This window comes from Belonocnema kinseyi, chromosome 8 (assembly GCF_010883055.1).
Source record: "Belonocnema kinseyi isolate 2016_QV_RU_SX_M_011 chromosome 8, B_treatae_v1, whole genome shotgun sequence".
NCBI classification, from domain to species: Eukaryota; Metazoa; Arthropoda; class Insecta; order Hymenoptera; family Cynipidae; genus Belonocnema; species Belonocnema kinseyi.
Window position 1 is genome coordinate 106217201 of NC_046664.1, and position 27948 is coordinate 106245148.

General features: G+C 34.4%; 1 protein-coding gene across 2 annotated transcripts in view; it reads left to right on the forward strand.

The window, feature by feature from the left end:
* LOC117177948 (protein groucho-like) overlaps window positions 1-27948 on the forward strand; it is a 201259-nt gene that overhangs the window by 113419 nt on the left and 59892 nt on the right. For both annotated transcript variants that reach the window (XM_033369078.1, XM_033369079.1), the window contains exon 4: window positions 14318-14362. In XM_033369078.1, the coding sequence (XP_033224969.1) occupies window positions 14318-14362 (45 nt within the window). The remainder of the gene's footprint in view (window positions 1-14317; window positions 14363-27948) is intronic.

Consider the following 27948-nt stretch of genomic DNA (forward strand, 5'->3'; position numbering starts at 1 on the left):
TCGCTAAACGAGGCGCTTGAAGGTTAAAATTCATGATTTTTGCATTGCCTCAAAAAAAAATTAATAACTTTTTTGTTTATTACAATATTCTCGTTTTTCTTTATTAGATAGTTTCAGAACACTTGAACGCGTACTTTGTATTTGGGAAATCGGAAAATGATAAAAATTGGATAAATTAGCGCGAGTTGAAGTGAAAAAAGATAGGAATTTTTCGTTTTCAAAAAATCCACTTTTTACCAATTATCTCAAAAAGTACAAAATCTATAAATTTTTGTAAGAGGAAAAAAAGATGCGCCTTTAAATTCTCTACAAGTATCAGCCTTTAAAATTGAAATTAAAAAGATTTTTAGAATTGACACTCAGGACAATCCTTCTGAGGCTGAATCCGCCCGTGTCCCCTTTTGGTCAAAACAAACTAAGAAAATTGCATCATATAATTTTTCCAAATGCTGGCTATTTCTCAAATTACAGCAAAAAATTCGCAAAAGTTAGAACTCGAAAATAATTTCAACAAATTATTTAAGTAATCTCACAATCTGGATTTGTGAAAATTGAGCCTCTACAGTAAATTAGTAGCTCAATGATTTCATGAAATATTCTTCAAATTTAAAAATTAATTATTTGGAAAATATGTTTTACAAATAATTTTACAAAATTGGAATAGCTGAATTTTCAGATTAAAAAATTAATTTTCAACAATATAATATATTTTAATAATTTTTTAATAATAAAGTGTCAACCAAAAAAGCATCTTTTTTAGTAAAAAAAAATTAATTTGAAATAAAAAAAGGGTTTTTCAACCAATGAGATGAGTTTTCATCTAACATGATAAATCTTAAACAAAATAAAAAAAATGAATTTTTAACAAAGTAGCTCAAATATTAAGTTGAAAAATTCCTTAATTTTCAGCTGCCAAATCATGAAATGTATACTATTTTAAGTATTCCTTTAAAATGGTTAATTTCACATTACAGTTTATTAATAATTTAACTAAGCTCTGGCTTTAATGATTTTTTCAACTAGAAAATTTTATTGTAATGAATACAATTTTTTATTTATTATCTGCAGTTTTTAGAATAACATAATTATTGATTAATTTGTAATTAATGGTATGAATAATTATACCTAATTATTTGAATCCATTTTATTTACATTTATTATTATTATTATTATTATGTTTTTAAATATATAGAGTTTATATAATAATAATTAGAGTATGCTCCTCAATTTAATATATTCTATATTAGGAGCTATTAAATATCAATATTATTAATAGTTTACATAAATTATATCACGTATATAATATTTGTTTGTATAATATTTTTAATTAGAATCGTTGCAGAATAAAATTCTACTTCTTTCGATTCAGCTGAAAGAGAATCTGATTTATTAATTATGATTTTTATTTTTTATTAAAAGTTTAATGTCAATTGGTATTATTATTTTTGTGGAACTTTTCCAGAATATCGATGCGATAAATTAATAATACTAATTTGAAAATATTTTTACTCATCGCGCACTACGCGCGCGGTTCGCTTCGCTCGCAAGTTTGAGCACGCCTAGGGCGCGCGACGGTTGAATTTCGCGCTTCGCGCACGATAATACGTTACCTCGCGCTTAGCGCTCGAACATAATTACACCTCGCGCTCGGATATTTATTCTTTGCATTTGGAATGCTTGAAAAAAACTTGATCAAAAAGATCTCTTTTAGATGGCAGTATTTATATGCCTCTGTATATTCTGAATTGTCTACTTCATTAAGTATAGTCAAAGATTAAGTTTCTCAAAGCTCTGCAGGTTTTGAGGTATACATTCTCACGGTGACACTCGCTCTGCGCGCTCGATTTCCGACAGATATTTGTAAACAGATTGTGTTGGATTTTTTTTCTCGTAACTTTCGTCGTTTTTCCACACATTTTTTTTATTCTATTTTTTTCAGCGTTATTTTTCACGAATCAAACAAAAAATACGCATCCTATCAAGAAGTGATTCTTAACGAAATTGTAGATCTTTTTTGGGATAACAATTTTTGTTAATTCATCTTTTTTCGTATCCTACATAGTTTGTCCACAAAATGGAATTTTTTATTTTCCATTATTTTTTGTGCAATCAAAAATTGAATTTTCGAATTTTGAAGAAAATCCAACAATTGGTTATGATAATATTGTAGGGCTTTCAAAAAGAAATGTTTTTCTTCTCGTGACTTTTTTTCATATCGTGCGTTTTTCGGCTTCAAATTTTGATTTTCGGTTGATTAAAAAAATTTTGAAAACGCTATAACTCTGAAAATTTTCTTTTAATCGAAAAAAGTCAATAGGATAAATTGTTTTTTCTTTTTAATACTATAAGTATCCGTACGTAGAATTTTCAAATTCAGACAAAAGTGGTCTCAAAAATTTTCAAAATGCGCTCACTTTTTGAATTTTTATCAAAAATGGCTGGTTCACGAACTCGTCCTTTCTTTTAGGACCTAAAAAAAGTGTGCCAAAGATGAATTTGATTCGTTCATGTTTTCGAGAGTGATCGTGTTTACGGGCGGACGGACAGACAGACGCCATCGTGAAAACCTGATTTTCGGATTCAGGGGCTCTTGAAACGTGGAGATCCGTTGAAAAAGTGTGATGTCAAATTTCCGACAATTCTAATACTGTCTCAATCATAAATGATGAGGATGTAAAAAGACTCGAAACAAATGATTAATTTATTATAGCATTTCACTATGTAGACTTACTGCAGTCCGAAAATTGCTTCCTGCACTGTGTTACCAATTGAAGTCAATATTGTTTCTGACTTTCATCTATAGTAAGAAGAAAATTAAAGCCAAATACCGTGTAGAAACTTTGAAGCTTATTTTAAATATATATTTTATTTCAGAAAAGTATATTAAAAAAAAGAAAGTGATTATTCAAAATATAGTTTTCTCTAATGCTTACACTGTTAGAAATCTCAATAGCGATTTTACTATAAATGTAATGGAAGCAATATGCATATACGTGTAGTAATTTTAAGATACCATTGTATTGTAAAATAATATACATGTATAGTAAAATAGAGTACATAAAAGTTGAAAGGTCTTTGATGTATTCAAATCTTGTCAAATATTTAAAACTAAAATAATAAACTACAATTCATCGACTAAATTCTTATTTATAATGAAAGTGCAACGTACGGGTGGGGTTTTCATCAAAATTCATTGTTAAAGTCAGAATTTTTACGTGAGTACTGCTGCTTTTAGGTTAGGTGTCTTGATTATGCATTTAATTGAACTTATCCGCTTGAAACCCAGTATAACTTATGTTCAACTAGAAACAAAAATAATGCTTTATTATTTAGAATTAAACATTACTGCTAAAATTATTTTTAATTTGTGTAAAGTCAAATTACCTGGCTCTTCTAAGAATTGATCAATATACATGTATATTAAATGTACTACGCAGCCTCTTACTAACTATTTCATAGACCGAGTTCCTAGATTTACTATACAAATGTATATTAAGTGTATCTTAAAATTGCAAACATTTTTAACAGTGTACTCATTATTTGTTAATAACTAAGAAGGCGAAGCAAGGTTAAAGATTTTAGAAAAAACCACAACTTTCTGGCACTTATGTAAGAAAAGATAGTTACAAACAATTATTAACTGTTTAAACAACTTTTTTGTTAAATTTAATTAAATATTACCTACATCAGTGAAAAAGGGACAAAAATGTAAAAATGGCCGAAAAAAACGCAACTATCAGGCATTGATATGTAATATTTATGAAGATAATCATAAGCAACAATCATTTGTTTAAACAATTATTTTGGCTAAATCTAATTAATTACTAAATCACACCTAATGAAAAATAGACAAAAAGTTAAAAATTGCAGGAAAAAACCGCAACATTCTACCAACTCATCAAAGATAATATTATTAACAATGATAATAAATTGTTTAAACAATGAATTTTTTTAAACAATGTTTTAACCGTAATAAGATGTTTATTCTATTTTCGTTATTGCGGGCTCACAGTTACGCAGCTATTCATTCTACTAACCGAGTTCTCTTACAACAAAAATAGACCATAAAAGGAGGAAAATTTCCAAAATTGATTGGGTACAACTAGGTATGCGGACTATAGGCAAAGATGTAGAAGGTTCGTATTTAATTCTAGAAGAATGCTTTATAGGTTTTCCCCGCATTTAAATGAGGGTTGAAACTTTAAAGGCCTTACATTAATATGGGTGGCTTGGAAACGGGTGCCTTAAACATCTGGGTCATATATCTCTTAAACTTGAGACTATGTTGTAGAACAGTTTGCAGTATAATATTTAGGAATTTGCAATCGTATATGTTATATTGAAAAATTGAATACGTATATTACTGTATTCTTCTATTTTATTTGAATAATTGTACTTAAAGCTTAAGGCAGTATTTTGTGTGTTTGTATTAGTTATATTTTGTAAACTATGTGATTATAATTTCAAGGCAAAATAGCCTTCATTCATTTAAATCATACAATTAGAAATAATGTTGTAAAAGCTATGAATAAAAAGTTTGCAACATTTTGAAATGTTCAAACATTTTTATAAAATTAATCTTTTGCCTGAAAAACAGCGCCACTATAAACATTAAAGTTCTTTAAAGCATTATTTCATTTTTTTTTCAAATATACGTATCATACCTTAAATTTCGTTTTAAAACAATGTACATCAGTAAAAGTATATATGTATTTTAGCTACAAACTGTATATTACTTAATACAGTCTGTAACTGATAAACGTATGTTATAATAGTTATTCAATTTTAGTGTTTTAGAGCAAAATTTAAGGTATTATAATTAATAATATACTCCACCAGTCAAAGATTAGGTTCGCCTCTTTTTTAATAATTGATTAAGTTCCATTAGTTTTAATAATGCAGTGCTAAAATTTTTTATTTCTAAAAAGTTGAATGCTCTCAAAATTCTTTAAAAAAATTAACACAGGCTGAAGCAAACTTGACAATTTTCTAGGTGGATATTGAAAAAATAGAGTGCGATGATTTCGACAGGCTTCGACTGAAGATGACTTTCTGGGTTCCAGTTCTACCTCCCGCCACTCTCAACCCTCCCTTATTAACTGAAGTTTTTGGTGGGACTGACGTTAGAACTACAATCTCCACCATATGAGGATTTGATACTTAATTTTGACATGATTTCGACTCAGAAAGTAAACTTATTGCATAAAGGTGTTAGTTGGGCGTATAATCTAAATAATGAATAATACAAACTACAAAATAGCCTCGGAAAGGACTGGAACTTTTAATGACAAAGGGCATGCACACGGAAAATCTAAAGGTCATGTTTCAGGCGACGAATGGAGACTGGGTGACGTGAAGAATCTAGATATTTTATGTGTGTCCGAAACAAAGAAAAAGGGATGCGAAACTAAAGACATAAAAGACGGCGTGTTGAAAGGCGGATTTGAAATATGGTCAGGAGTAAACTGTGAATCAGATGGTAAACAAGGAATAGGTCTGATTTTGAATGAAAGAGCAAAGCAGCATCTCGGAGACCATGGTTTCGTGTCTCCCAGACTGCTGTGGGCTAGAATGAAAGTAGGAATCAGAAGACTATTTATCATAGCATGCTACGCGCCGGTTGATAGTGATCCTAGAGAAGTAAAAGACGCCTTCTGGGACACTTTAAATGACACAATAAACATTTGCGAACATGGGGAAAGAGTAATTCTACTAGGAGACATGAACGGTTGGGTCGGCTTCCAAAATCAGGATACAGAAAGAGTATTAGGTAATTTTGGGTATCCAAGAACAAACTATAACGGAGATAAACTAGTTGGTCTATGCTTAGAAAGGGGTCTGTTTATTACAAATACTTGGTTTAGGCATAAAGTGATCCACATATACACCTGGTCTAAAGGAAATAGCCGCAGTATAATTGACTTTGTTGTTGCGGATAAAAGACTAAGAGAGTTCGTCAAAGATACAAGAGTCATGAGGGGTCCTGAATGCAATACTGATCATTACCTTCTGATCTCAAAAATTAACTTAGGTCGGGGATGGAGAAAAAAGAGTACCAAGAAAGAAAAACAAACGCGAATCAAAATTGAGAACCTACAGAAACTGGATGTGCGAATAGATTTCCAAAATAAGATAATCGAAAGCATAGATAGGGCAACATTGGAGGACCGTATAAAAAACAAAGATATAGAGGGCGCCTGGACAATGTTACGGGATATCCTTGTTAGATGTACGATTGAAGTGTGTGGTACCGCAGTTGTAGGAAGAATGTCTGGTGATGCGTGGTGGAATGATGAAATTCAGGCTGCCCAAAAAGCAAAAAAAGAAGCCCTGAGCCGGTACCTCTGGAAATTTTTCAATGTACCTTTACCGAGGTTCTGGTGGTTCGGAAGTTACCTTAAGCTGTAGGTCCCCCCATCGTGTACTTGACTGCAACCCAGTCCGTCAATGATGGGGTAAAAACCAGGCTTTGTCCAATATGTCTGGGCAGACTGCTCTCATCAAATCACTTATATTCGATTGATAAATAAATATTCAGTGCACCATTTATGTTTATGGTAAATAGAGTAATTGTAACTCCAGTGGTAACTCATTAAAAAATTCTCTAACTTCAGCAATTACCGACGCGTAACGTCTGTAAAAGGCCGAAAACTGCGAAGTAACTCCGGGAAGTTGACGCACAGACCAAGAGGGCGCGTTTAGCAGTCGGATTTTGACGAAGTATCTTATTCCATCACATGAGCAATCTCCCACCTCATCTCTGATATCAGTTATTGACAATCCAGTGTTAAGGCCTTAGTATCTTAACGCACTATTTTCGAAATGCCAGGTATGTGTGTGACATATTTCGCGCAGACAAAAATTCTGCTAAAATTACAGGATGGAGGTTTAATTAAAATAGCAGCAGTCTAGATTTTCTTTAAAGATTGCCGAATTTTCTGCAGAGTTGACAGAATTTTCTGTTCTTTAGAAATTTACGAATATTTTCTTTAACTTTTACTGGACCGTTCGTTCAATTGATAAAATTACTGAAAATTCAGTAAACTCCACAGAAAATTCGGTAAGCTTTGCAGAAAATCTGTACTGACCCTATTTCAATTGAAAATCCTGTAACTTTAGCAGACTATTTTTTTTCGAGTGGATGTAAAACCACAGGCGTACGTCGCTTTCCAAATGACTAAATACTAAAGAAACGGAAGGTTATACCTTGTAGATTGTGCGCTGAACTTGACAATTCTCCGACCCCACACTGAGAAATTGTACGCATTCGGCATTAATGTGCAACATTGAATCGGTCACGATAATTCAGTAAAGATTACAATTTGGATTGTGAAATTTGCCGTTAGAATTGTAGAGCTTATGGAAATGCCATTGTGTCCGAAGTTTACCATATTTTACTATTTTGACGTTTTCGTCTATTATGTTTGGCATAAGTTTTATCAATAATATGGTTATAGAGAAAAATGGTAGTAAAATAATTATTGTTATTATCATAAACAAATACATTATTTGGGGATATTACATAAAAATATATCCCGAGGAAAAATCTTAAAACTTGGCGGGTCTTCCCTGCATGCTCCGTCACGAAAAATAGAGTTCTGCGCGAGATTGGTGAGAGCTTTTTAGTCCTCGTTGTTCCTCGTAAATGCTCCAAAATTGCCTCTTCGGAAATAAGTAAGCTTCCGCGAGCATTAAAGAGGCTTTAGCGAGCACTTGTGAAACATTTAAATTTTTTTGGAAACCTCGCTACGTACTCGCTCAATACTCTAAAATCATCGGCGCGAACTCGGTTTGACAGAGCACGTAGGAAGTTTTATGATATCGCGAAAGCCTCTTTAATGCTCGCGGAAGCCTACTTATTTCCGAATTCGCAATTTTCGAGCATTTTCGAAGAAAAGCGAGGACTGAAAAGCTCTCTCCAACCTCGCGCAGAACTCTATTTTTCGTGCCAGAGTATGCAGGGAGGACTTGCCCAGTATTAGGATTTTGCCTCGGGATTTTAGCAATTTTAGTATTTTTAATCAATCGCCCTAGTTACTGTTATTACACAAAAATATATAATTGGGGCATTGTTCACAACAAAAAAATTGTTCTTTTTCAATTTTAGTAATTTGGCTGTTTAAAAAACATGTTTAACACGAAGTCATCTGAATGTGAAAACTTCAAGGTATTATTAATATTTCCAATTATCTTATTCCTCTTTCGTTTATTTCATTTTTAACAAGATATTCTCTATTTAAAACGTGTCCTTTCTACAAAGTCTTGATCGTTGAATATTGTCATATTATCACATAAAACTTTATCGTTAGAGTCGATTCGATTGTTAGACTTAATCCACGCAAAAAAAAAAACAATATCGTCGTCTGTACCGAAAAAAGAGGGATGTTAAAGTTCAGAGAAAAAAAAATCAGAAAAAATTGTGAATGCAATATCGTGGAGAGTGTGTGAATTGAAGGCGTAGGTGTGTTGTGTCTATAAACCAACGAGCGTTATGAACGACTTTATTGCTTCACGATCGTAAAGTGTGCACCTTGATATGTCCCTCGTTTACGCATGGCTAGGCTCGCTTAAAGGTTTTAACCACAAGAGCTACCCAGTATTTTTGTAACAATAAAAAAAATCCACAGAAGCAGTCACTTCGAAAAGAATTCCAATCAAAAATAAATATGTGAATGAATGTGTGGCGTTCTATGCGAACCCTAAAGTGATGAAATTTAAAATTGAGCGCGCGTGGTTCGCTTCGTTCGCAGATTTGATGTATAATTTAACTCGCGGTATGCGCTCGGTGTTTTTGTTTTACCCACATTTGTGCATAGACCTTTTAAAGTTAAAGGTCAAACCATCGACAGCTGTGATATAGTGACTGCAAATGCTCTCTTGTTAAAGCTTCTTCTACAATGCTACAAATAAAATTAATGGACGAAAGTTGTTCACCCAAAAAAGTGCTACAAATTATTTCATTACTCATTTTTTTACAGGAGACGTAGTTTTTGTTTTAATTGTAAAAATTGACGTTAAAAAAATAATAATTTTTGAAAAACGACACAAGCTATGGAAAAATGATGTTCTTTATTTTAATTCTAAAAAAAACATTAAAAATGAAAAAATTAACATTTTGGAAAGCGACATAAAGTACGAAAAAAATTACATGTCAAAATTGTTCACCAAAAAAAAAAGAGCTATAAAGTTATTAACCATTTTTTGAAAGAACGAGTAGTTTTTGTTATAATCGCAAAACATAAAATTGAAAATAAATTGAAAGTTTTGGTTTTCAACAAATCGTAATCGAGTGCGAAGCACGAGATACATGATGAGAATGTGTTCGGTGAAGTCGAAGGCGGTTTAACAGAAGAGAATACACAATCACCAAATTCCAGTCTTCGATGCTTTGACCTTTAATTTTCAAATATCTATGCACAAATGTGGGGGAAGTACAAAGACCGAGCGCGTAGCGCGAGATGAATACATTATCCAACGAGAACCGCGAGATTCAATACGTGAGCGCCCTAGGCGCGCTTAATCCTGAATTGTTTGTCAAAAAAGGCTGTTTAATGTTTATCTAACTAGAGCGTTCTTTTTGGCCCCTGGAAATCTGTCCCAAAGGGCAATTTAATAGGGACACCATCCATAAATTATCTGACGCTCCAAGGGGGTTATGGGGGGTCCTTGAGAAGTGGCACGTGACGCAAAATTCGTATAAAAAATTGTAATGTACGCGAAAAAATCTAATCCATTTTAGAAAATGAAAAATGTTGTTTTCACAACACGCAATGAATCAGCATAATCAGCTGATGTTTATTCTCACCTGGTGCAGGTGGCGCCGTTCTCTCAAATCAGCTAATGTTTATACTCAACACTCCTTGGCGAGTGAACCTCCTTGGCGAGTGAACCTATTGGCAGGGTTAATTCTTCCACACGAAAGGTATGGCAGTTATTTAAATGGAAGTGAAGTTACAATCGACGCAGAAATGGAAAAAGAAAATTTCGCTCTTGCCCGAGCTTTTGCCGGACATACATGGTCTGAAATTTGGTCAAGCACCATCATCGATCAACACCCAGTAGTTAGCAAATATATTTCGACCAAAAAGTCCGAAATCAGTGAATTTGATCTGGAATTTAAATCACGGGAATGGGAAAACATGCATGTGCCAACAAGTTAATATTTTTTGCAAATCGTCAAATGCAAGAATGAAAAATGTTGTAAGCCTCTGAGAAGTTCGATTTTTAAAGTTTTGCCTGATCGTTTCCTGCCTCCGCCAGTCCCCATCATCCAAAAACCGAATGGACTTTAAATTTTGGAAAACGGAAAATTTCAATCGCTGTTTATTGCAAACGCACTACTCAACACTTTCTTTCTAGACGAATATAAACAATATTCAGTAATCCCTTATTATATCCCGGATTATATGTTGCTCTTTGGCCAGTTTGAAAATTCATAAAAAAAAGTTGCGAAACGAAAGCGAATGTAAATTATAAAGTTCGTCCAATGAAAAATAGCTATTATGCGACAGAAATCATTTTTGGTGGTTCTGCGAAATTATGAGAATCTAGAAGAAGACTTCGAAATCGACGATTCAGCTCCTGTCTTAACGATTGGAAATCATTTGGAATTTGTTTGTGAAGAAAAAAATAGAGCTGTTCTAATTTTGTGTAATATTCAAATAGGATAAATCACATATCTATTAATGTGAATTATTATACAAGTGATAGAAGAGTTACTTTCCAGCTTATTTTATAATCATTAATTGGAATTTTTAAAAATATCGTTCATTATCTGTTAAACTAAGAAAAAAAGGAGGAATTAACAAATATTTTGTCACGTGACGCAGGGGATTTATGGAAGGTCTCATACGATTAGTAGTTAAAAAGTTATCCAGTATACAGACGACATCGACAAAGACGACGAAATTTCCAAAATGGCCTAAATATTGATAGAAATTACATGAAAAAATATTGAAAAAGTACTGTTTTTATGCAAAAACAAATAAATAAATGAAAACCAAGCTGAGGATAAGTTGTAAATAATCATTTTAAAAATAATGAAATACAATATTCAGAGAAATCTATTTTTCAGTCGGGCCTAGAGATTTTAAAGACTGGGTTAAAATTCCGTATTTTGAATAAATCTAAAGTGCAAGATATTGATTTTTGTTGTTATAATTTCCATATTCGTAATTTTGAATATTTTAACAATGGAACTATAATAAATATATGAAATAGTTAGTAGCAGCAGATGAACTGAGAGCTACCATTTTTGGAGAAAAGTGCAAATAAGAAAAGCAAATTGAGAACCCTGGAGCTGTTGAGAATTAGTCAAGCGGCTCGATAGAGTCTGGTTTGTACACGCGATGTAGAAGCGATGTTACGAGAAACCGGTCTTCTCAGTCTTTCGCTTCCACCGTCCTCTTTCTCTTCCACCCTCATTGTCTTTTTAAGAGTGACTTTTTTTCTTCTTTTCAACCTCTTTCCTTGCTTCAGATTTTCGCCATCTAATTCATTTATCCGATAATGTTGTCTCGACGAGCTCGACACTTTTATCATCCAGGTCAGAACTGAATTAAAGCAGGATACTTTAATGAACTTAATTTCTATGAACCTATTTTTATTACCAACGAGGCCAATATTCGATCCGGCAAAGTGAAAAATATTTTATCAACTTCTGTTGTGCAGAATATTTTAATTAAGATTCAAATTGCAGCTCGTGTTGTATTTCAACACTGAAAAACCGTCATATTTCCGATATCCTTTTGAATTCAAATCCGTTAGGTCAAAATATCATTCTTGCTGAAATATATATTCTTCAAAATAGTACAAATTCAAAAGTATTTCTAATGTATTGTAATTTGGATTTTCCCAAATTGCAGTTATTAGTTACACGCTTTAGCGCTCTATAAACATTGAAGTGAACTATATTATTAATTTCGTAGAAAATGTTGATGTATGAGTGAGTAGGGTGTGGTTCCAGTGTGGGATATGGTGTCAATTGCAAATAACGCCCGCGTTTGTTGAATTTATTCTTTTTGTTTTTTGCCTAAGGGCCAGTCCACAATGAGAGTCGTAAGAGTCGACGTTCTAACGTATATGCGTATTTGACTTCGTACGCACATCGTGACCAACGGTCGCAGCGAGAAAACGAAAAATCCGAAACGCCAAAACTGCTCAGTTAATTGGCAACAACGTGCGTATGGCGTCAAAATACGCATATACGTTTGAACGTCGACGTGCACGATTCTCATTATGGACTGACCCTGAAATGACTTTCGCTGTTTAGAAAAATATTGACATGATGGCATTTTTTTAAAGACGAGCCAGAAGAGTTATTATAAAAACTGTTGTTGGCAGAAACAGATGGAAAAGTCTTTGGCACGAATTAAGCACTTACATCATATTTGGAAATAAAGTGAAACTCTGATACTGGACCGCTTTTGGGGCCGACCTTGGCGGGGAATTACCCTAGATTGAAGGCCGTTTCGTAGAAAACGCCTTTTACGCCTTGTTCACGCCTGAATGATCGCCGCTCACCCCGCGCAGCTGCTGTCAATTCTCGGAAGAACTCTATCAGGGGGTCCCATATCTAGGGTTCACTGCACTTGAAGCATTGAATACTTGAAGTATTTGTTTAACCTTCTGGTGTCATGAATTTCTTTCATAAACGTTCTAAAAATATTAAAATTAATCAAATCTTTTGCAGCATGACATATGGGGTATGATGTTCCAAAAATTGTGTGGAGATGGTAAAAGTGCTTAAAGAACAGGTCGTTAATTTGATCGATAATTTAGAAAAACTCAGAAATTAAGTTATCCTGATTATCTCGTAATTTTAATGTTGTTCTAACCCTTATGTATGTTCTCTAATCAAATTCGAGGCTGTTAATAATAAATTTATACAGATAATGACGAAAATCGAAATCTGATTTCAAATTATATTGAATAATAATACTTTAAGTACCTAGGAAGTCCACGTTTATTCCTTCGAAAGTGACTATCATGTAAAATTCGTGATTATAACATACAAATATAAAAAATGTCGTTATGAAGGTGATAAATGTATTTACATTCCTAATTATAGTTTCGCATTTCAAAAAACTTTAAAGCAATTCTCTTTTATTTACTAGGCTGGTCCTAATTACGTGGGTTGAACAATAACTCAACAAATAGTGTTGATCATGTCTCAAGTAATTTTTTTTTCGTTACATTATACTCACCAAATTCGTTTGTTTCAGCCAAACTGAGTTTTTGGTTCAAGTGTGTTTTTATTTTAGAAAACATTTTATTGATTCAACAAGATTTTTTGGTTGGATCTACCAAATAATTAAAGAGAGCATTATACTAAAATGATGCACAATATTTGATTGATTCAACCAAAACATTTTGTTGAAAGCATCTTAAAACTCACGAACGCATGGACTTGGCTATATAACGGCATCATACCGAACTTTCCCCTACGTTTTTGACTTTAGATTAGAGCAGTGGTCGGCAAACTACTATCGCGCGGTAGCCTTAGCTGTCACGGGCGGCGAGTCAAAATCTCATGGCAGTACCTGCGGCCACCAATAAGGTTAAACCCGCCATGGTCGCTTCCTTTATTAAGTGATTTGAGTAACGGGGATTAAAATTCAAAACAAAAAATTCTCAATTTCAAAATTATCTTTCTGAAACCTCGAAATGCGGTTTCCGAGGTGGGCGATAGTTATTTTCAAGATAATTGCTCTCGTTATAGATAAAATTCGTCAACGTGTCTCGATAAAGTCGATACAATTGATCTAGTCAAGCACTCTAGAATCTAGATGATCATGCACGAGCTGTCAAGTCAACTTCGTCTATTTTTATCCTTTCCTGATTCATAATGATTTTGCGATCGCTGATTTACACTCCCGCCACACGATCCCATTTCAAGTGGAAAAGGATTTAACATACTTCCAAATGATTCATTGCACTCGGATGCCAATCAAACTAGAAATGTCAAAGATTCTCGTTTGGTCGTACTGACATTAATATTTTGAAGTCTACTTTATTTTCTGAATAATCACTTGAAACATTTTGAAATTTTTTAAGTTTGGCTAAATCTTGGTTATAAACTGTTACTTTTTAGTTTTTAAGATATAATTCTATTGTATTTAAAACTGTTTAAGAGCACTATTCAAGATACTTGGAGGTTTCTTGAGGCTTTGCTTAAATATAAGTTAGAAAAATAGCATTTTCCACGGCTATTACTTAATTCATGAAACGCAAGATGAACTTTGAACCTAGAATTATGTCTTTTTTAAAAATAATTGTCTACTTGTAATTAACTTGTCTCTTTATTTTCTCATTGCAGTATTACGAGATGGCGTATGGCCTCAATGTTGAGATGCACAAACACGTAAGTCAATTTTTTAACTTCCTTTTCCTGAAGGAAACTATTAAAACCCAACTTTTACAATAAATAGGGAAAGCTTTAGTAATTTATGATATGGAGTAGTGCATTTCACTACTCAAAAATATGTAAATCGTGTTTTATTTGAAATGATTGGGGTGCTTTGCCCGGCTTAGAGGTCGATTTCACCCTTGGGTGGCGAACTCTATTGAATAGATATGTAAACAAGGTAATAACATGCAAATATTGCGCCGTGGTATTTTAATTTAACTTACTTTTGTACTGAGCTCGTTTCGTAATACGCGTGCACAAACAAATTCGCGCACTTGAGTATTTTATCTCCCTTCGGCTTTTTTTCTTTTTAGAACTTATAGAGTCGTCGACAGCCATTCATATTTGAATTCTATTTGATTAAACGACTGCCATAAACTGTTCCACCATTCCCTTGGATCATCAGAGCGAAACGAACGGCAAACATTCTTCTCCGTAATGCGTACAAACCGGTAAAATTAAAGCGCGAAGGAAATTTCATTCAATGTTCCTCTGATTTACGGTCATGCCAAACGATCAATAATTTGAGTGGATAATCGGCTATATATTTTAAAAAGCCGTTCTCAATTTGCACCAATAACACCACTTTATATATACGCTTTCTCGCGTGGTGATACTTCAATGTCAGAAAATGATATCCAAAAAAATTTTGACAACATTTAGTTAAAAAAAAAAAATGTAAGGAAACAAAGTGTGAGTGATGGTTGACTAATAATTAATTAACCGCGCCGAGATTCGAATTGTTACCTACTTCGATTTGCTTCAAGCAATTAGTCTTACAACGATTTTGTAGCTTAATCATCTTTGAGATTATTCTCAAATGAAATCAAGTTCCTCACAGGATGCTTCGATTAGGTTAAAGGGCACCCCAACGTTCAAATACACCCTCTATTGCCGGCAACCGGGCGAACTTGTTTCATTAAGTAAACAGAGTGGAACGAGTCGGGGAGCTTTACTCACTACTGAAGTGCCCTTCTTCTGCTTTCATTCCCTGAAGAAAGTTATACATCCCAGAGCGCAGGTAAAAAATTATAAAAGCAATTTAGATAGCCCGCGGCTCTTGTCTGGCAAACCTCTTTCGCCCGCATCTGAGACCCAAAGATTGCCAGGTTCCATTCAGTCCATACATATTTATCGTTAGGATGGAGAGCGATTTGAATTTCGCGCCAGGCCACGTGAACGCTAATCGGCATTCTCGACGTGGAGGGTAGACACTCTTCGGCTCATTTATTTACTTCTTTTTCTTTGGCGTTTCCTTTTTAGTCCTTCATCCTTCTGGGCAGAGACGGTCGGAATGACCTAATGGAATAATGCAAGGGACAAAGAGAGGAGTGTAGCCTGAGAGGAGGAAAAGAAAGCTCGGGAAAGAGCGTTAAATGCTGGTACAATGTGGTAACCAGGGTGAAAAGCGTGATAGTAAATTTATTTTACAAAGAAAGCAGTTTTCCTTGTTTGGATAATGAATTACGAAATGGACTTTGAACTCTGGAAACTGTTTTTGAAATACTTAAGAGAATTTTATGATTTCGGATGTTTTACTTTTTGCGTATTGTATTCTCACTGTCCATGTTGTAATGAATGATCAGAGAACTTTACTAAACGTAAAAAGGCTGCAAGTTTTGTAGAACACTTCTGAGCAGTTGTAAACTGCACAGAGAACTTCTTTCCAGCAATGTGTTGCACAGATTTTTTTCGCAGAAGGATACATAATTTTGAATTGTGATATTATAAACTTACTACGCAATAAATGACAAACATTAAAATTGCCCCAATTTCTGCAGGTACACAGCCTCAATCTTGAAATTAATTTGCCCAGATGAGAAAATTGATAGAAATACACGCATTCAGTATATATAAATATTTTTGGACTGTTTTGAATCCTACGGTTCCAGACCATATCCACATAAATTGTGCAGATTTGGAGTTAACACAGGTAGTCCAGGCGCCCTGGCTAAAGAAGGTTCATTTGGGGAGTTAAATGCGAAGTATCTGCAAAATGACGTATCGTACATTGAGATTGGTTCATTAGTTTACCTGGAAAAAGAATTAAAATCGACCGAAAGTGCCTTTTTTAAATATGCAATTATAATTGTAATAATGAAATAAGAAGTTTTACACTTTCAGACAATATGTGCCTTATCACCCTTAAAAAGGCTGGTAAATTTCAGCCGAAAATAATAATTAGTTTTCATAATAACTCATTTGTTATTAAAAAATAGACTACTTTTCAATGGAATTTCTACAGATTTGGCCGAAATTGTCTCAACAAAAAGTGGGCTATTGCTCTCTACGAGAGTTGCGGTATTAAGTCGACTTAGCGGCAAAACGATTGTTCATTATTCAATTGCACAAATTTGGGTACAAAAAGAGGGTACATTTTTTGGTCATAAACAAATAGAATAACTTTGTCAATTTTCACTTTGTGGAATCGGGATGACATTCACTTCATTAGTGCTATTTTCAACATATTTTCAACGAGAAAAATTGTGTAAATTTCAGGGAGGTGGGTGGAGCTAAATTTTTTTTCTTTAAAAATGACTAATACTGCAATTTTAAATCTACCGAGCTGAAATTTACATAAAATATAAAATGTGAGCTGCACTATTTGTTTTTAAATTTCCAAGGTAGTGCATTCATATTTTATCGTTGATTGGATTCACTGATTATGGGAGTAGGATCGACGCGATCTGCGGCGGCGGAGTGGGGGAAACCGCTACTGCCGTTCGCTCGCTCGCGCCAGAATTCAATTCAGGCGTTCTAATTAAAAGAAGTTCGTATATTTCCGAAACCAATTGACATATAAAGATGTTTTTTTTTAATTTGGGCTAGCTTTCCGTGCTGATTACAAATCTAATGATAAATTCTCGAAACAATCATATCCTCTGTCACCAATGCACGAATATCTTATTTATTTTCTTATATTTTACGAACAATTCATTGTTTACTGCATTTTGTGTAAAATCTGTCTTACCGTTTACAGCAAATACATATAATAAATTATCCTAAAAAAGCATTTTTGGAAATATTTCCAAATGTGGGCTAAAAATCAAAGAAACTTCATGTTTCTTTTTTAGAATCTGCAATATTAAGTTATTATACATGTATTATTGTAATATTAAAACATACTTCGACAACTTCCTTAAAATAATTGAAATTTCAACTGCAAATTTCAATGGTCTGCAAGTTGTCGAAGTATATTTTAATTTTCTACATTCGTCGGTTTCTTCCAGGTGGAGAAGAAAACAAGACTGCATACTATCTCTTATAGTCTTTTCATATTAATTTTTTTTAATTCATCCATTTATTTATTACAAATTATACATGATTATAAAGACTGCGAAAATGGAAATACTGGTGCAGTTTACTGGCTACTTCAAATTCATCGTAACATCCACATTGCAATTATTGTTTTCATCTGCACCGACAACAAGTGGTACAACTTCATATGTACCTGCAACGAGTGATACATCTTCATCGTTGTTTAAAAGGTCACTATCTAGAGGATTGTTGTCTGACAGATCTCTGTCCATCTCCTCTTTCAGCTCAACAAACACTTTTTCAATATTGGTGCAGGTTTCACCATGATAACCAGAACAAAGGTCGGAGCAGCGTAATCCGTGTTTTTTGCAGCCAGTTTCACATCTGCAGGTGATTTTTTTAATCAGCTCTTCAGGAACCAAAATGTCGCTGCTGAGAACTGGAACCTAACTATTTGTGGACAGTTTCCAACCCCACTGAGTTGCTTCCTTCGCGTTTCCAAGCCATTGCTGAATCTGGTAGTAAGTTCTAAAGGAATATTGCTTAGCAGCACCTTTAGTTGACGGTAAGCTTTCGAGTCTTAATGCAGATTTAAGAGTGGATTTTTGAAAATGCAAGAAACGCAACTCCTGCAGGGTTCCCGATTCTTTTTTGGTTGCATACATTGCTGCTGTCATTTTCTGTCCACAGCGAGCTATGTCATTCGAATCTGCATTTTTCTCATAAAAAAGTTTGCCAAATGCCTGCAAGTTAATGTTAGTGTGCATTGCTTTTATCAACTTACTTTTACCCTCTTTGAAAAAGCAGGAAGTTGGGTCCGAACCCGTAAAAATGTTCAAAATGGCAATCAAAGGCTTAATTTCGGGGTATTTAAAGCTACTGGCATTAAATACCTCATCTGAGGATCGACCTTTGTTCGATTTCACTAGAAAAATATTTTCAGTTTCAGGTGCTAACTGAGTGAGCAGTACCAACAAATCGATGTGCTGTCCGACAACTTTCACGGAATTTGTTGCAGAGATCAATTGTAGTCTGAACAATAAGAAAAATCCGCGTCCTCGTCTGCGGTTTTGGTACGAAAACCAACTTTGTGAAGCTGTTGACATAGTATCTCAATCAATTTTGTCTTATTTTTTCCATTGGATAAGACATTTTCTTGTGAAAAGCTGATGCCAGTGCTTCTATCAAAGACAATTTCACGACCGATGTTTTTACTTTTTCTACGCAATCTCTCGCAGGATTTAGTGCTGACAGCAATTCCTTCATCGGGATATCCACCAAACACGATGAAACTGTTGATGGTGAAGTCATTTTTCACGTATGATACATAATGGCCTAAAATTGTAACAACGTTATCATTTTGGTGCCACTGTACACCGATTTTTGGGTTTTACGCATACCTCCCTCGTCGAAAAGGGAGAGAGGAAAAGGCGCAAGCTCATACTGTAAATACTTTTGCATGTTGCAGGGATGAGACTTTACTTTTTCCTTTGTGTTTTACAGAACCAAAATTATTACCTACAATATTCTTCTGCCAAATACTGCCTACCTCCTCGGCTTTGTAGCAGGTAATAGAATCATCTCCTATGACTCCTTAGTAAATGGACATGATGTAATCAGTCGCTGGAAATGGTTGATAAGTTTCGAAAAAGGACCGTAATTTTACCAAGTCTCTTGCATCTCGGGAAATTCTGGAAACTCTCGTGTCCACGTGCTGCTCAGAGGTTGCGTAATTAACGTTGCAGAAATCTTCCATTTCGTTACATACCTCTGTCAACGCAATTGTTGACAGAATCCATTTCGTTAATACGCTTTCGGTTATACCTCGACTGTGCGTCAAGCCACCACTACTTTTCATGGTCCTTATTGAAACTTGTTCTATGGTCAGATCTGACCAAACACCGCACCAGAATTTATCAAACCGCCCGATAGTGAAAAACCCCGATTTACAAAATTTATCAAATTCGACTTTGTTCGTGATTTCTTCAAGCTGAAGCATATCTTGCAAATACAAGTGGCATGATTTTGCATACAAATAATGTTCACTTCCATGATAGTACGGCAACATTTTCTGTATACACTATAGATGGAGCTTCCAATTTCCAGATCGTTCAGCTTTAATAAAATTTTTTACAATTGTTATCATTTCAAAATACTGAACCCAAAGTTGACTTGTTGGACCACTTCCTTTCAATTCTTCGGAGCCTCACATGAATCTTTTTTTGATTTCTAACAGTTTTTCATTTTCAACGGCATTGGGAAAATCACTCTCGTTGAATTTACTAAGAATATAATTCAACACCTCAACTTCAGTTTCATTTAGGTGCAAATATGACAGTACAATGTCACCTAGAGCCGCCTGAATTAATGTGTGCCCTCTAACTGCTCTGGAAAAAGCATGCCCCGTCAAAGCTTTTTCCGCTGATGCTTCAGCACAAAGTATAGTGAACGCTTCCTTTAAGCCACTACCTTCCATTATAGAGCAAATTGATCCCAGAAAATATAATAAAGCATGAAAGCCCCCAAGTCTGACAATTACAGATTTTAAATTGTGTTGATCAGAATTCAAATCTATAGAAGCTACAATTTCGCGAGCTTTATAATATAAAGGTTGATCGAACGTTACGAAGCAATTTTTCTGTTTATTTGCTTTGCATTTCGTTGCGGCTTCAAGGAGAACTGTCAGGATCGTGTCATAGTCGCTGGGTGGGGCATTAACGAACGGCAGAGGTATGACTCTAGACTTGGCAAAATCTTCCGATTTGTAGTAGTTTTCCAAAAACCCATTCCAGCCTACAGTAGTAAGTGGTTGTTTATGTTTTCCGTACAACCACGAAAAATCTACAGAAGTGAGGCTCATTTCTTTAGAAATAGGATTTTCAACATTCAAATCCTTGATAATATTGTTTTTCAATTCCAAGGAGGTTCCTCTCTCAAATTGCTTCAATGGAATAAAACCAAAATGTCCGCAATCTGGGAATGTTATTCGAATTTACTGAGGAAGTAGGAGTAACGCACATTATGCCGCTCATCGCGTGAAGAGTATTACGCCCATCCAGCGTACAGATGTTTTGGTCAGCATTATCAAAGCTGTATTGCATGAATGGGAAATCGGACAAAGTATAGTGTTCTGGGTCATTAACAATCGAAGACTCAAAAAGTAATGTCTCTTTATAGGATAAACAAATACCTAAATACGATAGAGAATCAATAAGCATCCTCGAAGCGTGTTTCTCGTGCAACATTGATGAAAGTCCCAGCAACAGCCCAAGTGCGAAGTCATATACGGCTCAACATTGGCCCATAGTTGGCAAAAATATTGCCGAAGCTCGGCTGCCATTATCGCGCCAATGACGGAATGATAACTATGGCCTGCACATGGCAGCCAAGGTTTGGCTGCCATTGTCGGCCCAACACTGGGTACCAGTATTGAACCAATCCTGGCTGCCATCGTCGCGCCATTGCGGGATTGATAACTATGGCCTTGACTTGGCAGCCAGGGCCTGTTTAGATTGAATACATATATTTCATTTTGAACATTATATTACAAATAAAATTTCTAACGCTACGGGGTATCGAACCTACATCTATATACCTAAATCTATTGCCTAGCAGTCGAACCTAACCTAACCACTCCGCTAAACCGACAAGTTGAAACTCTGTGAAAAGTCATCCTCATAAGCTGCAGTTCAGAAAAGTTTTTAAATAAATAATTTAAATCGATTACAATTTTTCTTCGCGTAATATTTTTTTTTTCGTTGCAGCCTGCTTTACAACTTTTTGCAATGACAAGAAATGTATTTTTTCATAAACATTAAATATTTTTAATGACAGAACTTAACAAATTTCATCGTGTACTTTGACAATTTTTCAATAAATTTCTTTTTATCATTCGTGTAAGATTTATTTATTAGGTGCTAAAACTGAGACTTGGCGAAACAAAGTGCCGATTCTGGGTCAAGCATCGGTGGAGAAACGGCAAATATAAATAGCCAATATAGGCTGCCAGCACTGGCTCAACATTGGGCCGATTTAAATAAAACATGGTTTGCCGTGGTAAAAGTAACACTTGGCCCAGTAATTTGCCGTCACTGGGCCAGACTTTGGCTGATCCTCGTGAAACATGGTTCCCCGTACTAAAAGTGAGACTTGGCGCAATAAAGTGCTGATACTGGGCCAAGCATCGGTGGAGGATCAGCAAATATAAAAAGCCGATATAGCCTGCCAGTACTGGCTCAAAATTGGGCCGATTTAAATAAAACATGGTTTTCCATAATAAAAGTGACATTTGGCCCAGTATTGTGCCGTCACTGGGCCAGACTTTGGCTGATCCTCGTGAAACATGGTTCCCCGTACTAAAAGTGATACTTGGCGCAATAAAGTACCGATACTGGGCCAAGCATCGGTGAAGGATCGGCAAATATAAATAGCCAATATAGGCTGCCAGCAGTGGCTCAACACTGGGCCGATTAAAATACCGATATTGGCCCAGTAACTTTAGCCGACCTTTGGCTGCCAAAATTGGACTAACACTGGGCCGTGTGTTTAGCTCCAACCACTTGGGAGTGGTGATAAAAATTTTGGTGGCCTAATAGAGGAAATTATCGTATGAGCCGCAGTTGATATCCTATTACACCATTTTTTATCCGTCACTTCGCTTAATTTACGTGATTTGCATAATTTATGTTATTTTATCAACACTTCTAGAAATGATTTGGGAGTTGATGGAATGTCAGATTCCACATCGTTTAAAAAACTACTCGGAGCTTTGTAATGATTAATATCATAATAACGCACACGAATATCTTGCAAAATAATATTAGCGGCCATTTCAACAATTCTGGAACGCTCCTCGTCTTCGCTTGTTGCTCAATTTTCGTGCCACAAATTATTTGGAAGCTTATTTTCGGAATCGCGGAATAGGATTATAAGATCGTTTTGCATCCTATGAATAATAAATTCATTGCCAAAATATTCCTCTAAACTTAATTTTATTGTGCGAATGTGTGGCACCTCGCCTTTAAAATTTCTCAGTATTTCGTTTAAAGAAATTTGACATTCCTCTTCGTTTTCAATTATAAAATTATAAATATGCTGTAGAATCGCACTCGTCTCCTGGCTGACTGGCCGTCCTTGAACGTTAGTGGGACGACAAGAATAAAAACCCTTCAAGCAAAGAGCATGATAACGACCTTTTTCGTCAGGTAAATCTATGACATTGTTTAATCGATTAAATATATAATCATTAAATTGACGCGTGAGATCCGATTGTCCTCTACTTTGTCTCTCTACAAGTTCTATTAAAATATTTGTTCGCGTACTGTCCTTTTTGACATATTTAACGGGAGACTTTTTTAAGTTTATACATGCATCGTTACCGCAAAAAGAGCATAGTACGCAAAAATCAAAATTACGTGCATATGTGCTGCTCCTTCTTATTGAGGTGGACGTGGTTGCAACTTTCGCTGCCGTTTCGACACTTCTCTTCCGCACATAAATTGAGTGACAATTCAAGTGGATGTATAGGGATGTACATTTTTGTAGTTTTTTGTGCTTATTGTCCTTCCTCTGGAGACCGGCTTCTACGAGGCTATCTATTGCACGCTGGCCAACACGCTGTCCCCTGGTAACAATTGTTGGTCACAAATCATACATATGTCCTCGACATTATCCGCCATTGTGTAAAGCTTTGGGACTAAAAAACAGATTTAGGTGTGAAATTTCTAATATTTCCTAGTATTTATTATTAGAAAAGTGATTAAGATCGAATACATTTTAAATGAGGCAGGATCTTAACTTGAATGTTTCAATAGCAAAAGATGATTCATTTCCGAAAAAATAAAGATTAAATTTGTTAGGTTAGAATCTCACGGATTTTGAAAGACGTTTCGAAATCTTAATAAAAAATTTAATATTTCATTAAAAAATAAGACAATAATCCACCAGTGAGATATTAAGGTACTGAATTCACGAGAAAAACAGCACTGAGAAAACATACTTGTTGAAAATAACCAAAATTTTGCTAAAAATAGCCAAGTAAGACTGCTAATATAGCACCTGCAAACTGCGTTGTAAAATTTAACCAAGTTGTATCGGCTAACATTTTTTGATTAAAATTAGCAACCTACTTTGTTACGTTAGCCAACCTCATTCTGTTGCGGTAGCTAACCTGCTCGGCTACTGTGACCAATGTACTTGGCTGCCAGAACCGAGTGTCTCTGCTACGCCGACTAACCTAATCGCTTACAGTAACCATTGCACTTGGCTGTCGCAACCGACTGTCTCTGCTACGCCAACTAACCTACTTGGTTACAGTAACCAATGTACTTGGCTGTCGCAAGCGAATGCATTCCCACTGCATTGATTGTAATAATATTCTATAATAACAATATAAAAATAATTCTCTACCTAATAATAATGTTTATTTATTAAAAATAATTAATTATGCACTACAAACATCAACTGATTTATTCAAAAAATTTCGTGTCAGAAATAATAATTTTTCGATTCAGGGGCATGTCATACTTTGTCGTCTGGTCAATCGGGGACAGTTCAGTAAAAAAAAAGAATTCGGAGATACAATTAAAATGTCATAACGGACGTCCCTCGACTGTTTTCAAGGCATAATAATAAACAAAGTTTATTGTGCTAAATAAAAATGTTATGCATGTGCATTATTTTGAGGTTAGCATTATTTTGACAGCGATGCTAGCGATGGCTCCTTTCTTAACTGCGCAGACAACAGTTTATTATATCTCTACTAGGTTAAAAACTCGCAACTCAACTTGGTTCACTTTTGCCAAGTTCAAAAGCACTTCGTTAAAACTTATCAACTGCAATTTGTTAGATTCAGCTACTAAGAATGTTAAAAAAGAACCCAGTAAATTTGATAGATAAAAAACAGACAATATCTTTGAGAAAAAATAACAAGCATATTGGTTGTGTGAAAAGTGAGTAGTTTGCTTGTGAAAATATAACTACTAGGTGCAGCTTGGTTAAAATTTATCACGAAGCATTTGTTTGCTTTTAACCGAAAAAACCGTTTTATTTTAGCAAAGAACTACTCATTCAAATTTTGCAGAGTCAAACTGGGTTCTGACAACCAAGTAATGTGTTATTTTTTACCACTTGACTTTAATCGTTTTAGCTCGGCTGTGATAGCAACAAGCACATGATTACTTACAACCATTACTCTGTTCTTTTTAAATAATATGTCTTTAACCGAGCTATTTATCCAGCTCGGTTAACGGTTCGTTTTCCCAGTGAGTTTAAATTTTTAAAAATGATACAGTTTCGAGAAAATGAATTTTCCATGTTTTACACTAAAATAACATGGATTGTCAAAATCGTGATAAAAAACGAAATACTGTATCAGAAAATAAAACAAAGATCCTTCTCCGATATAACGAGATACTGAATGTAGAGGGAAACTGTTTCCATAATAAAAGATGATTCATTTCTGAGAAAATGAGGATTAAATTTGTTAGGTTAGAATCTGACGGATTCTGAAAGACGTTTCGAAATTTTTATAAAAAATTAAATATTTCATTAAAAAATAAGACAATCCACCAGTGTAATATTAAGGTACTGAATTCACGTGGAAAACAGTTTAAATTTAAAAAGATGATACAGTTTGGAGAAAATGAATTTTCCATGATTCACACTAAAATTACATGGATTGTCAAAATCGTGATAAAAAACAAAATACTTTATTAAAAAATAAAACAAAGATCCTTCCCCCAGAAAACGAGATACTGAATATAGAGGGAAGACATTTCCTTAGCAAAATGTAATTCAGTTCCCAGAAAATTAGGAAAAATTTGTTAGGTTACAATTACACAGATTCTAAAAAACACGTTTCGAAGAGACACTCAATTTAAAAATAAATCAAGGGCCGTCCGTGTGATGTTTCGTTTCTTAGTATAGCCAGAAAAAGTTTGAATAAGGAAAAATTAATCAGTATTGGAGAAATTTAAGTTTTTATTTTGAACATTATTATTATCTCTTTATTTACACTTTTCCTATATGAAATACATTCTGTTCTATTTCTTTTTGAGATTGCATGTGATTTAGCTTAATCGATCATAATATTTAAACAGTGTAATAGTTTGAAAAAGAAATATTATATATTCACTTTTAATATAAAAACGTTAATAGTATAACATTTAAATAGTGAAGCAAGTCGAAGTGTGTACAAACACATGCATAATAATGTTGCATTATATGTACTTACCACAAACTATAAGACATTACACTTGCTGCAAAAATAAAACCAATATTCAAAATGTCAGAATTGTAAGTGAGCTTTTCACAAAATACACAGGAGTACAAGAAACGGTGCTCACAGCGGCGTTTCGCAGGTATGAATGCCTAAACGGCTGCGTAAAAATTTCTAATCATAAAATGACTTATGGTACATGCACCTGCTCCTCCAAAATATGCCAAACTGTCCCTCCACCTGAAGAAATGCAATACCTGTCTGCCATTTATGATACATTTACCTGTGAATCCTCTCTTTGCAAGAGAAGTTGAATGCAATAGTGTAGTACGAATATCTGCAGCGCTTCTTTCAACATAAATTCTGTCTCTTTTAAGTTTAAAAAAGAGAAACATAAATTTTGTTTCAATATTAGGTACAATCTTAAGAACTCAACTGCAATTATTATTCTTGCAACAGATACAGGATGATCCGTTATTATAAAAAACGTAGAAAAAGATTGTATGGTATTTTTTTAAACTCTAAAATGGACTAAATTTATGTAAATAAATGAATTTGTATAAAAATAATATTTGCAGCTATTTTCTCCGCATAATAACTTAATATTTCATATTCTAAAAAAGAAACATGAAGTTTCTTTGGTTTGTAGCCCACATTTTGAAAATTTTCCGAAAATGCTTTTCTAGGATAATTTATTACATGTATTTGTTGTGAACGGTAAGTCAGATTGGTGACAGAGCATATGATTGTTTCGAGAATTTCCCATTAGATTTGTAATCAGTATGGAATGCTAGCCCAAATTAAAAAATAAAACATCTTCATATGTCAATTGATTTCGGAAATATACGAACTTCTTTCAATTTGAACGCATGAATTGAATTCTGGCGTGAGCAAGTGAACGGCAGTAGCGGTTTCCCCACTCCGCCGCCACAGCTCGGTAGATTTAAAATTGCAGTAGAAGTCATTTGTAAAGAAAAAAATATTATCTCCCCCCCCCCCCCTTGAAATTTCAAGAATTTTTTTTGTTGAAAATATGTTGAAAATAGCACTAATGAAGTGAATGTCATCCTGATTCCACAAAGTGAAAATTGGCAAAGTTATTCTATTTGTTTATGACCAAATATTTATCCTCTTTTTGTACCCCGTTTTTGTGCAATTGAATAATGAACAATCGTTTTGCCGCTAAGTTGACTTGATACCGCAACTCTCGTAGAGGGCAATAGCCCACTTTTTGTTGAGACAATTTCGGCTAAATCTGTAGAAATTCCGTTGAAAAGTAGTCCATTTTTTAATAACAAATAAGTTATTGTGAAAACTAATTATTATTTTGGGCTGAAATTTATCAAGCTTCTATATGCTTCTATATGCCAGCACTACAAAAATCGATAGTCAAGCCTTAGGTCGCATTTAACTCCTCAAAAAAACCAGGGCGCCTGGACTAAGGGGGATCTACTCTCTAAATATGAATCAGTGAAAAATGCATTGATTGAAATAATAGTTAGACATTTCACTGATTAATCAGTGATTTCGGACTTTTTCACTAATCAGTTCAGAAACACCAGAGTAAACCATGTGAAGCATAACCTCTAAGTTTTATGTGAAGCGTTGTTGTTACACATTTACTTAAGTAGCAAGAAGAATTTCTTAATGAACTGAATTTTTTTATTTTCGGGCTGTAAGTCAGCTAAATTAATTACGGAATAAATATAGTTTTACTCGTATAGGAAATACTTACTAAACGGGTTTGTACATGACAGTCCAATCTTGAAATCAAAGTAATATCTGAGGTTGCTTGTCATTTAAAAGCACCTGCACCATTCACCTTTTTTAATGTTTGATCAGATTTATGGATTTTAAGTTTTTGCTATGATTCTTTGATTGAATGTACTAAAATATTATTTTATTATGATTGCTAAATTGACCTGGTGCAGATTTAGAGAGTAGTTTCCACCGACAACGATGCTTTTAGTAGTCTACGTTTCTTGTGCCTTCTTTTCTTTTCGCCCTCGACTCGTCGACTCCTTCTGCATGCAACGTGACGGGAATGTCGTTCGCCTTTATTGAA